The 13396-nt window shown below is 37.8% G+C and overlaps 1 protein-coding gene across 1 annotated transcript in view; it reads right to left on the bottom strand.

Annotated features, from left to right (window-relative positions):
* Positions 1-13396, bottom strand: part of LOC124596473 (F-box-like/WD repeat-containing protein TBL1XR1) — a 166489-nt gene that overhangs the window by 7120 nt on the left and 145973 nt on the right. The window contains exon 9 of the mRNA XM_047135616.1: positions 6842-7007. Coding sequence (XP_046991572.1) covers positions 6842-7007 — 166 coding nt within the window. The remainder of the gene's footprint in view (positions 1-6841; positions 7008-13396) is intronic.

The raw sequence follows: 13396 nt of genomic DNA, 5'->3' as shown, positions 1-13396 counted from the left end.
TGCAGGATGGATGCTTCACATGGACCACACATTCTGGTGTTGTTACACTCCAATGTCAGCCAGATTTTCTTTTCAGTCCAGAACCTGATATTCTAAAGTTTGAAACCCAATCTCTAACGGTTTTTCTATAAGGAACAGAATCATGTCGGCCAAGTCCACACCAAATGCAAAGTGCCCACTGAATAGCAATCACAGAACCACCATTACAAATATACTCCTTCCAAAAAAAACACAAGGTGCTCGTATAGCCAAGCAATGGCACGTACTGAAAATGGCACATACCCCCTTCACATGAGTATCCCCATCACAGCTCAAAAAGCAGCCTCTCCAGAAACAGGTGGTCTTCCTGCCAGACCCTGTATATGTTTGTAATTTGTCTTGTGTACATTAGGAAATCAAATGGTGTCTATTCAAACTACTCGTAAACTAAAAGCAACCGGGAGCAGGTGAAAGATGTAGCTCTTTCCAACATACCATAGAAGGGTACTAACAACACCATTGGCAGGAATGCTGAAATGTGGACAATAGCAACTCATCATTCTATTGTGCACATTTACCTGCTGTTGTGCCCAAGCATACAGGAATACCCTACCCTTAGCTGTCAGTTCTTTCTGCCTGCTGAGCGTATATGAATGCCTGTAGCCATCTGGGTGCTCTACCTGCCTACATACATGTATGTCCATAGCCACGAAAGACTTAATATCGAAGCATATAAAGCTCAACAGTGAATAAGAGAGAAATTTTCTGTCAAACAGATGCAATACTTTGTCAGCACAAAAACAGTACTGCTAATGTATGACACAGCTGTGGTCAACACTCACAGCACTCTATAAATCCTGTAGCATGAAACAAGCCAGCTACTGTCATATGAAGCTATTCATCTCACACTTTACAACTTTCAGTATAATAAGCCCAATTTGCCCACAGATTTCTCTGGAAAAGTTTCTTACTTGTGGCTTTTGACTACTTTTCCTATTCAAACAATTTTCACTTTGGAAATGCCAAGGCTTATAAACCATGTGATGCATGTCACTGCAGCTGGGCTGCATCAAACATGTTAACAGACTTTTGTAATTTTGATATCAGACCATAATAATAAAGCTGGCGGCAGCAGGGAACTTGCTCATCTGTGCAACAAGTGAGCAGTAGCCTCAGATCCATAATGCATGGGATTCTGAAACAGTTCACTTAGCTTCTGTTTGAGAAGTATAATCAAAAACTCCTTCATCATTTGAAATAGCTTCTCCTGCATTGCAAGCTTTTGAGAAAGACAATGCAAAAACTGCTATATGAAGTAGTTGATATTGTAATCAACAGTCAACAAGTTAACAAACTGCACCTTCCTTTCCCCAAAGCCCACTTCTGCACAGTATTCTGGTGACATGTGGTAGATTAAGACATAGTGTAGTCCCATTTCCACAGCAACTGTGGAAAAAACAGGATTCCAATCACTTCTCCCTTGGTGGAGACTGCATTAGACACGCATATTGTTCTGCAACTCAAAGAGCACATTTGGATCACAGAGCACATTTGGATAACAAGTCTTCTAAGTGCACATCAGACTCAAACTGTCCCTGCAGTTACCCACTGCCCAGGTGCCCACAGTATGGTAAACAAAAGCATCAAGTGCATAGCACATGTCTGGCACTTAACACTTGACATTAATACTATTTTGAAGTTTGCCACAGTAATTTACTTACAATTTGTGTTCTGCTTGCAGTTCAACAACATGTACATCATCCTGGAAACCCATATGGACCACAACAAAATAAACTGGAACTTACTGCAGGAGCAGATGACATGCTGCTGTCCAAAACATCTACATAATTTAAAATATTAGCTATCTTAAGATGGGCATCATAGCCCAAAACATTTTAAAAGTACTTGTGGCCAGTTGCATTGATCATTATTTATCATTAACATCCATGGAGTTCACAAGATCTGACATGGGTAAAACAATGTAAAATTAAATGTTTTAGAAGAATGTATAGATCCAGATAAAAAAGCTGACTAAGGTTCCACTTTCACATTATTGGAAAAACGTATGAATGATTTTAATGAAGAAAAAGTTCTGCAAACAATACAGCACTATACAATGCTGATATTGTGAAGACACTGATATCCCAAATCACGGTAGGGAATAATTTTTTTTCTTCACAGGATTATTTTAATATTTTCTGAAAAACTGACATTACATTAATGTGAAGGACACAAAACAACATACATGACCATTAAGACAGTATTTATGATGTGCTAGCATGATATGGCTTTCTGCCCGCAATACTATAGGAGTATGTAAAAGACTGGTTTAAGGTAGGAGTTTTCTTTCTGTTACGGATTGGTTAGGAGAAGAGTTATTGTTGGTTATGAACAAAGGAGAGCACCCACATATAAGTACTATGGTATGATAAAAGGGAGAAAGGGTAAGGGGTACCAAAAGGGCAGATTACATCTGTATCTTGGGGGATAGGTTTGAGGGTGTCGTGCAAAAGGATACCATCTCTGAAGGGGAAAGAAGACCAGTATACATCAAATGTGAACAACGTATGACTGAGGAATGTGGTGAAAATAATATATAATGCTTGAAATAGTAATTACATGTTTAATCTGTGTGGTTTACTGTAATGTTGCAAAATTAATGTAGCCTCAGTTGTAAAATAACTGGAAATTTAAAAATGAAGATAATAAAGCTACTGCTTGAAATGTTTGAAATAGTACAGCAGAGATAATATAGATCAAAAAGGTGATTTGAATGGTAATAAAGTAATACAGAAGTTATGAGACAATTTTAAGATATCCATGTCCTCAAAATATAATTTCACCAAATTAGCTTAAAGTCAAAATAAAATCTTTCATGGAACCACATGGCAGCCAGAGCATGATGGGCCTCATTACTCCTGTAAGCAGGGTTTATTTTGATTACTGAAGTTCACATTAGAAGGCATGTGACTGTTAAGTTAAAAAAGATTGGCGATCTTTTACAGAAGCCAAAAATTTAGCGCAGACTCAAGAACAGCTATCAACATGAGTAACTTAGAACTAGATATCCTCGGAGTAGTGAAGCAACTTAAATCACTTAATAAAAGCAAGTCTGCAAGTCTTCCAGTCCTGATTGTCTACCAATTAGGTTCCTTTCAGAGTATGATGACACAATAGCTCCATTCTTAACAGTCATATATAACTGCTCGCTCAATGAAAGACCAATCCCCAAAAACAGGAAAGTTGCACAGGCCACACCAGTATTCAAGAAAGGCAATACAGAACATACACTGTGATCAATCACTATGAATTACCTCAAACAGAATGGTCTATTGACATACAGCCAACACCGATTTAGAAAGCATCATTCCTGTGAAGCACTAGTTCTTTACTCTCATGAAGTGTTGAGTGCTATTGACAAAGGATTTCAAACTGATTCTGTATTTCTAGATATCCAGAAGGCTTTTGACACCATACCTCACAAGCAGCTTGTAATCAAATTGCATTCTTATGAAATATTGTCTCAGTTATGCAACTGGATTCATGATTTCGTGTCAGAACCGTCAGTCTGTAGCAACTGACAGATAGTAATCAAGTAAAACAAAAGTCATTTCTGGCATTCCCCAAGATAGTGTTATAGGCTCTCTGTTGTTCCTTATCTATATAAACAATTTAGGAGACAATCTGAGCAGCTGTCTTAGGTTGTTTGCAGATGTGCTGTCATTTATTGTCTAGTAAAGTCATCAGAAGATCAAAACAAATTGAAAACAATTTAGAAGAGACATCTGTATGGTGTTAAAATTGGCAATTGACCGGACCGTAAATAATGAAAAGTATGAGGTCATCCACATGAGTGCTAAAAGGAATCAGTTAAATTATAAACAATTTAAATTGGAAAGAACGCACAGAAGATGCAACAGGTCTACTAAGGAGACTACCTACACTACACTTGCCAGTCCTCTTTCGGAGTACTACTGCGTACAGGATTGACAGAGTATATCGAACAAGTTTAAAGAAGGGCAGCATGTTCTGTATTATCAAGAAATAGGGGAGATAGTGTCAAGGACGATACAGGATTTGGGGTGGACATCATTAGAATGAAGGTGTTTCTCATTGGGGCGGGATCTTCTCACAAAATTTAAATCACCAACTTTCTCGTCCGAATGCGAAAATATTTTTATGACACTGACCTACATAGAGAGAAATGATCATCATAACAAAATACAGGAAATCAGAGCTCACGCAGAAAGAGATGAGCATTCATTTTCCCTGCATGCTGTTAGAGAGAATTACTGTGAAGGTACATTAAATGAATTCGCAATTATGAATAAGGACAACCATCGGCTGTAGAATGGAATGATGACAATGAAAATTTGTGCCAGACCAGGACACGAACCCAGATTTCCTGCATACTGCAAGCGGTCACCATAACATTTAGATACCCGTGCAAGACTCATGGCCAGACCCAAACTTCCACACGTCATCAACCATGTGCCTACAAGCTGTACTCATATATCCATTATGTATATTCCCGAACAGGTCAGACAATTGTACTTGAAAGTCTCTTGCCCAGTATTGGCAAAGAAATATGATGGACATGCATGCATGTCCAACGGAACAGGCAATACAGCAGCTATAGATATTGTGAAATACATTAAACGAATTCACAAGGACAACCATCAGCCATAGAATGGAATGAAGTCAATGGAGTGGGAAATCCAGGTTTGTGTCCCAGTCCAGCACAAATTTTCATTTTCGTCATTCCAGTCTACACATCTGATGGCCGTCCTTATTCACAATTGCGAATTCATTTAATGTATTTCACAATGGCTATAGCCACCGCAGTGCCTGTTCCTGTGGACAAGCATGCATGTATTTGTTACAGTCAAAAAATGCAATGTTGATGCGTAAAGTATGTTATTCTGTACTCAATATACTTGTCATTAATTTGCTAAAATTTCTAATGAACACTAGGAAACTATAGTAAGGAAAATAATATTGTTTGTAGACTTGGATCCCTCTCCCAAAAGTAAAATCAGCAATCAATATATAAGATAATGATCATGAAGAGAATCACTATCATACTGTCTATGTTCTGTCTAATTCTCTACAGAAAGATGTTTAAAAGAGTTATCACTCTCATATGAAGTATTTAATGGTAGAAAATTTCATATTCAGAGCATGTACTAACACCTTATAATGAGCTCATATGTCTAGGTGGGGGAGTGAAGCATATCCTTTCAGCTTCTTACAACTCCAGGGGAGTGAAGCACATCCTTTCATCGTCTTACAGATGAGTGACAATCCAACACCAGTAATTTATATATTATGAAGTGCTGTTCTACTTTACTGTGCATAAGCAGGACCATATCGAGGGACAGTGGTCGTGGTGACTTGCCAAAACGAAATACCTGTTAAGATGCAGCAGCAAGTGTTCCTCAGATCAACAAGCTGCCCTGGTCATGCACAACATTTACAGAAAAATAGTAAAATATATAGTAATAACAACACAGGGGAGAAAGCAGTTACTAAATTGCAAAGTAGTGACATCTTTGATTTGTACAAGCTGTTTATGTACATGAAGTACAGGCAAATTAATTCATGTTAGACATCACTTAGTGCACAATGTTTACTTTCAAAATATACTGCAGAAGAAATAACATGTTCCAGATTTAAAAGCATAGACACAGCTTTGGTGTTAGAGCCCAGAAGATCCCCTTGGGAAGCTCACCATCAAATTGCTATTATGTATAACTAACAATCATCCATATTACATGAGCAACACCACCACACTGTTTATATAATATCTGAAAGAATAGGGCTGGTGGTCTAACAGTAAGCCAAGTGCCTGGGAACTGAAAGGTCATGGAATAGAATCAGATCTTGGAATATTTCAGTCACTTTTAACCCAGCCCTCACCTCTGAATGATATAAGGATTTGCCAGGATCAACACATGGTTCCAATTCCACGTAAAATTTTAGGTCACCATTGATGGGGTAGGTTAGCGACACGCAAGGTGCTGAAGTGGCTTTCAACAAAGATCTGCACCAAGCTGTTAAGCAAAACGGAATTATTGTGTTATTGTTATTTGGTTCATAGTTTTGATTAAAATAATACAATTTCAAGTCTCTCTAAGTCCATCTTTTCAGAGATGGTTGTAGGACTCTGCTGTTTGGTACAGGGTGTCAAATCAGACACCTTTCAGCCATCTAGTTTCCAAACTTATTTTATTAGGGTACCAGTTTCGGCAATTTACTATGCCATCTTCGGGTCCCTGAACAGTAGGCAAATAAAAAAAGTTTGGAAATTACATGGCTGGGAGGTGTTTGATATGACATCCAATACAATTTTATGTTTACAGTGTAGGAAGTTCTTCCAAATTGCTGAACTGTGCAGTAGTTCTAAACAAAAAGATGTGTATCTGATTAACTCTCAGGTTGACTGAGGCACACATTTGTTTTCTAACTGACTGGAGCAAGACTACGATCTCGAAAATGAAAATGTTTGGGTGATAAAAAAGTACTGAAATGTACTATAAAATGTACCTACATCTGAAGTTTCACATTCTTGTGTGATTAAAATGAGTTCTTGTTTTGTAATTAACATTAAAATGATTTTAAAAAACAAGATCTCTCTTATAAACAATTCAGAAGTCACAGTATTTTTGTGGTATGAGAACAAGAAAATAAATTTTGATGATGAGCCAGTGCACTGACAAAAAAAAGAGGAAATTTCCTGCAGTTAACATTGTATGGATTTTGAATCTTCAACCTTCTTCCAAGCCAATGCCTGCATTCTCAGATACAGAGTGAAATAACAGAATTTTCATTATACATAATAATAAATAAAGTTTTTGTTTACCTGAGTTGACCAGATGTGTACACATTTGTCAAAACTTCCAGATGCTAAAAATTTACCATCAGGTGAGAAAGCCACACTGTAAACAGGTTCTGTGTGTTTTGTAAGAGTATGTATGCAAGCACCTCTTTCTACATCCCAGAGTCTCACAGTCGAATCAAATGAAGCACTGGAAAAGAATAATAAATTAATTGTAGCTATTATAATGTGATTCACAAAATAACTATAAATAATAGGTGCATGCAATGGCCATGCAATCCACATTGAAATAAATATGTGGGGATGGGAGGTGGGACAACATCCACATTGAAATAAATATGTGGTGATGCGAGGTGGGAGAGCAGGCTGTCCTTTATTAAGAAATTATTTAACAAGAAGTTATGTAGACAACACAAAAGTATCTCTGCATGTTAATTTGTTAGAACAAAGAAAATAACGGAAGAATAATTCAAAAAGAAAAACATGGGGAAGGAGTGCCTTGAGGTGAGACATATAACAAACCAGTTTTTTTATTTGGTGATGATATAATAATAATAATAATAATAATAACAATTATAATGACAACAATAATAATATTTATCTTTTTTTGCAGATATCACCACTACTGGTGCCATATGTTTACAGAAGTTTCTTGTACCACACAGACTTCATTCAATCTTATCAGTTTAGAAATCTACTTACCTTTCAAATTCTACTGATGGCTATGTACACATTTTTCAGATGCTAGTCTTTGGTGCACACAAAAATATCTAAAATTTTCGCTTTGTAAAACACACTCATAAGTTTAATGCATATTTCTGAAACACACCGACAGATTTTGGAACTATAAATATTAAAAACACACACATTTATAACCAGGTAATTCCTTTTTCTGTCTAACTGCTTTCTATTGGAACAAACTGAACAAATTTTCCACTAGTGGTAAGAATTTAAAGAGATTTACTCTGCAACTTTGAAAGCTGCTGATGGTTCAAAGTTTTGGTTGTTTACATAACAAACTGAATTTCTGCTTTTCAGAAGTGGGTTACTTGCTGCCTTTGTATCTGGTACCAGCGAATTTTCGTTAATGAATTGTTCTTATTTTTCTTGAAATCATGGAAGATCTCAACACAAGTTTACTCTATTTCATTTTACTCGTTGCTTTAACATCATTCAACATTGTTGTGTACAAGTGTCAGCTGACACTTCCCATGCCTGCTGTGTCACGTGGCAATGAAGCCACACTGACACCAAATGCATATGATACTATTCAGGCTCCATTTTGGGCTCACTGCTTTTCCTCATATTTGTTAATGACCTTCCTCTTTGTTCTGAGACAAACAGCAAATTTACCCTGTTTGCCGATGATACAACAATTCTAATTGACGATTTGATTGAACATGATCTTGAACAAACTACAAATACTGTTTTTAATGACATCTTAAATTGGTTCTCCTCAAATGGTCTCTCACTCAATGCAGATAAAACTCATTATATGAGGTTCCATACATCACAAAATAATCTCGATGAAATTAATATAAAATGTAGAGATCAACAAATACAGAAAGTTGAAGATACAAAATTCCTGGATGCTTACATAGACAGTAAATGTAATTGGTCAGTTCACATTCTTCATCTATGTAAAAAACTTAGCTCGGCAACAATTGCATTACGGGTAATTTCTTCAGTGGATGAAGTTGACACCATTAAGGTTGCCTACTTTGGCTACTTCCACTCATTGATGTCATATGCTATCATATTCTGGGGGAACTAACCACTTGCAAAAAAAGTTTTCACCATCCAAAAAAAAGCAATCAGAATAATGTGTGGGGTCCATCAAAGACACTCTTGCAGGCACTTGTTTCGGAAGATAGGTATCCTAACAACTGCCTCACAGTATATTTTTTCCTTGCTGACCTTTGTGTGCAAAAATTATTCTATCTACCAAGACAACAGTAAATTCCATGGCTATAACACCAGAAACAAAAACAATCTTCATTTCGAAATGAAACGTCTCACTCTGGTACAAAAAGGAGTTTACTACTCCAGCATTAAGATGTTCAATACTCTACCACTACATATCAAATGTGTTCATTCAGAACTGCCAAAATTTAAACAAGTTCTCAAAGATTACCTGACAGAGAAATCTTTTTATACTGTGGATGAATATCTGAAAGAAAATGTATACCATCACTAAACTTATTGTGTCTAGAAGTAGTTCAATTGATTTTATCGTGCATTGAGCATTAGCACACTTTTTGTAACAACAAATTAGCTGTACCTGTATTTACTCTTGTAGGCATAATATCTGATTTAACTTTGTGCTCGTACCTTTAACCTTTATTTGAAACTCCTTTTTCTGTTAAATGGTTGTTATGTTATCTAGCTGACATTGTATCTATTACTGTATTTATAGTATGTCTTACTTAAACTATGTACAATTTGGCATTGAAATGCCCTTTGTATTTACTGTAAGTTTAAATTGAAACCTGTACAATTTGACACGTTCCGTATCCTTGTGATTGACTCACTAACTGGATCTAAGGAACAAGAAATAAAAAAATAAATAAAATAAATATTTTTTGTTGAAGCCCTTAGTTGAAGCATTTGCTTACAGGACTTTAAACAACAAGGTAATGTTATGATAAAAAAGTGAGTCCTTAAGGACATTACAGTGGAGACCATTGTTACACAACGAATCAAAAACCCAGGAGTAAGGCAGCTCAGTTAACTGTCCTACTTCTGTGAAGTATTAGGTTTCCACAGAACTGGTCACCATAGATGAGGTTACCTAAGTGTGCTATATTCTTTGTTCAATGCATTGAACATCACTTCTACAAGTTTGATAAATACATAAATATTATTTTCATTTGTCTTCATCTAAGTTGCAAATAAGCTTCAATAAATGTTCTGGGCCTCATTCACAGCAATCACACATAAGGGATATGGAGCAGGGAGTACAAGTTTGTTAAATACATGAATATTATTTTTATTTGTATGGGTACAAGTTTGTTAAATACATGAATATTATTTTTATTTTTATTCATCTAAGTTGCAAATAAAATTCAGTAAGTGCTCTGGGCCTCATTCACAAAATCACACATAAGGGATATGGAGCAGAGGTCTGCCAAGGTGCTAAACATCCTCAAGGTACACTGATCAGCCAGAACATTATGACCTTTGAGCTATAGTCAATATAAACCCATCCATGCAATAGCAGCGTCACCTGGTGAAGAATGACTGCTAGTCAGATGCTTACATGGTGCATATAGTATCAGTGAGCATGCTGTTCATATGTAGAATGGGGAATGCGCGCGATCTATCTGAGTTTGACTGAGGGCAGATTGTGATGGCCCGGACATTTGGCATAAGCATCTCGGGAACTGCACGACTTGTCTGGTGTTCAGGGAGTGCTGTAATGAGTGTCTTTAACATGTAGCAAAACCAAGGTGAAACCACATCCATATGTTGTTGGGTTGGGTGGCCACCACTCATTACAGATGGACATCGCAGGCTGGGCAAACTGGTAAAACAAAAACAGCAGTGATCCGTGGCAGAACTAACATCAGACTTTAACTCTGGGCAGAATATACCAGTGTGTCTGAACACACAGAGCACCGAACACTCCTAATAATGGGCCTCCGCAAATGATGACCCATGTGCGTGCCAATGTTAACACCACCACATCATCAGCACCTACAACTGACGTAGACACATGACCATCCGCACTGGACGTTGGCACAGAGGCAGAATGTTGCATGGTTCAATGAATCCCGACACCTGCATCATCATGTTGACAGGAGGACGCAAATCCGTCCTCTTTCGGGGAAGCAGCTCTGACACCGGTACTGCGGGACGGAGACAAGCTGGCAGTGGCTCCACTATGGGATAGGGAACATTCACATGGGCATTTATGAGTCAGTGGAGTTCGTGCAAGGCACCATGACGGCCAAGAAGTATTACACAGGTTGCAGACTACATACACCCCTTCACAATGATCATGTTTCCTGATGGCAGTGGCATTTTTGAACAAAATTATGTGCCCTGTCAAGGAGTGTGATGGAGTGGTTTGAGGAACACAGTGGCAAGTTTCAATTGATATGCTGGCCCTCCAACTTGCCAGATTTGAACCTCAAACACATCTGGGATATGACTGAACCTGGTGTCAGAGTTCATCACCGCCCCTCCCCAGAATTTACAAGAATTAACATGACTTGTGTGTGCAGATGTGTTGCCAACTCCCTCAAATGACCTACCAAGGCCTCATTGATCCCATGCCACGATCTGCTGCTGCTGTTATCCATGCCAAAGGTGGACATATCGGCAATTAGGTAGGTGGTCATAATGTTTTGGCTTACCGGTGTAATTTGTCTTAAGTTTCGGAAAGCAGCCTTTGGGCATTTCTAATTTTTGTGTAACCCCAGCGTGCTGTATGGATCAGAAAGATCAATCAACTACTGATGATGTCTATCATGAAGAGATCAGATTAATCAGAAGTGCCTACTAGACTACCGTATTTACTCGAATCTAAGCCGCACCAGAAAAATGAGACTTGAAATTAAGGAAAAAAAATTTTCCCGAATCTAAGCCGCACCTGAAATTTTGAGACCGCACCTCCAAATCGAAACAAAGTTGGTCCATTGTAACATGAGACACAATTTAGGTCAAATGGATGAAGATAACAGCTACAGTAGTTTGGTTCCAGTCATAACTTAGCAGTTAAGCTTTAAGAGGTAGCCATTGCTATGTGTCGGGCGCTCCGTCCGTATTTACACAGGCACCCTTCCTTTTTCACGTACTTCGTCTGGTTTCAATTGATTGTTTATTTTGCTTTGATCTGGTAAGTGCTGTTCTCTTTGTTATAGGTGTTTACGTCACCCTGAGATGAAAATGCATTATTGTACTGTGTCATGCATTGTTTGTCGCATTCTGATAATGAGTGTTTACGACCTGTCACTGCTCGCAGCACGGCTTGCTTTTGTGTGCGCTACCGCCGCTTACAATAAAAAAAAGAGAGGAATTGTCTCATTAGTGAACGGCAAGAGACTGCTATTTGTTGTTACTTACACTGATGCTTCCTTTGATAATAATCAACAAGAACCAAATAATATACTGCGTATGATAGATGTTCTGAGCGAGAGTTTAGTGAAAATTTTTCTCCGTTTGAAAATCTTTGCAGACGCCTCTTTAGTACATTACATTTTGCACAGAAATTAGAGTCTGTCTTAGATTTAAAAATCTAGTTAGTTACTGTGCTTAATTTCTGACAGTATTACTAATCAGCATAAGAATAATACAAATATAAACATGACATGATATGTATATTCTTCCGCGTTTGCTGTTGTCTCACTCTAGTTTCGTAGTTTATTAGGCAGACAGGATTTAAATCAGATAGCAACAAACACGAAGGAATACATGGCATAATGTTTACATTCGTATCATTCTTATGGTGAAGAGAAAACTGCATGTGATTCACGATTCATAAAAGTTCCTATTAGCAACCATCTCTTGCCACAGGTAGGAAAAAATTCAGAATGTAGAGTTGGCCATATTGACATACATTCCAAACAGTCTTGCCAGTCGTAGATTTTCGTAGTAGATTTTTAGTGATGTCTTCAAATGCAGTGTGTGTTGTTGTTGTTGTTGTCGTCCTCAGTCCATAGACTGGTTTGATGCAGCTCTCCACACGTTTCTATACTGTGCAATGCAGAGTAGCAACACTTGTAAAATAAGAATGAAAATAAATTAGAAATTAAATGCTGAAATTTAAAACAAAATTTTATTAGATTTGTAATACATCTTATAAGTAATGTTTAAAATATCAGTCATGATTCTGAATCAGTATCACTCGATTCTTTGTTGCTCATTTCTTAATGCAGAGCACCGTCCTCCGTACCATCTAGTGCATTGCATATCGAGCACTTTTTAAATGCTTGTTGCACAATCTGATTTGAAAAACACTTCCATGCATCATAAATCCATTGGCACATTTGTGACAAACTTGAGCATTTTACACGTCTTGTTGGTGTCAGTTGTCTGTCGCTTTTCAAAAGCCAGTCTGTGTACATGCATTTAAGCATGTCCTTAAATGGTTTATTCAAACAGACGTCAAGTGGTTGCAGAATTGACGTCATCCCACCTGGAATTACTGCCAAGTCCGTTTTGCTTTCCACTAATTCTCGTTTTACTGCAGGTGTTGTATGGCCTGCGTACGCCGCAAACCAGAGATTACTTGCGTAAACCAAGCAGTGCGCCAGGACGACGATTCCACACACGCCTAATCCATTCCAGCACCATGTCCTCCGAAAACCAACCAGTTACGTTTGCTCGCACAATTACAGTTTTTGGAAACACGATTTCAGTCAAGTCTTTCGCTTGAAAACTGTGAATGGGGGTAATTTATGTCCATCTGCTGTGCAAGCAAGCATGACGGGCATGGTGTTTTTCACCCCCCAATGTAAGAACACCTATGTCTTTCTTTACTTTGGCGTCAACCTTATAATTTGACGGCATGTCAAAATATACGGGACCTATTGCATGTCAAAAGACACTTGAACCTTTCTAGAACTGCTCAGGTAT

Source organism: Schistocerca americana, chromosome 2 (genome assembly GCF_021461395.2).
Source record: "Schistocerca americana isolate TAMUIC-IGC-003095 chromosome 2, iqSchAmer2.1, whole genome shotgun sequence".
NCBI lineage: Eukaryota > Metazoa > Arthropoda > Insecta > Orthoptera > Acrididae > Schistocerca > Schistocerca americana.
This window is presented reverse-complemented; position numbering and strand designations above follow the sequence as displayed.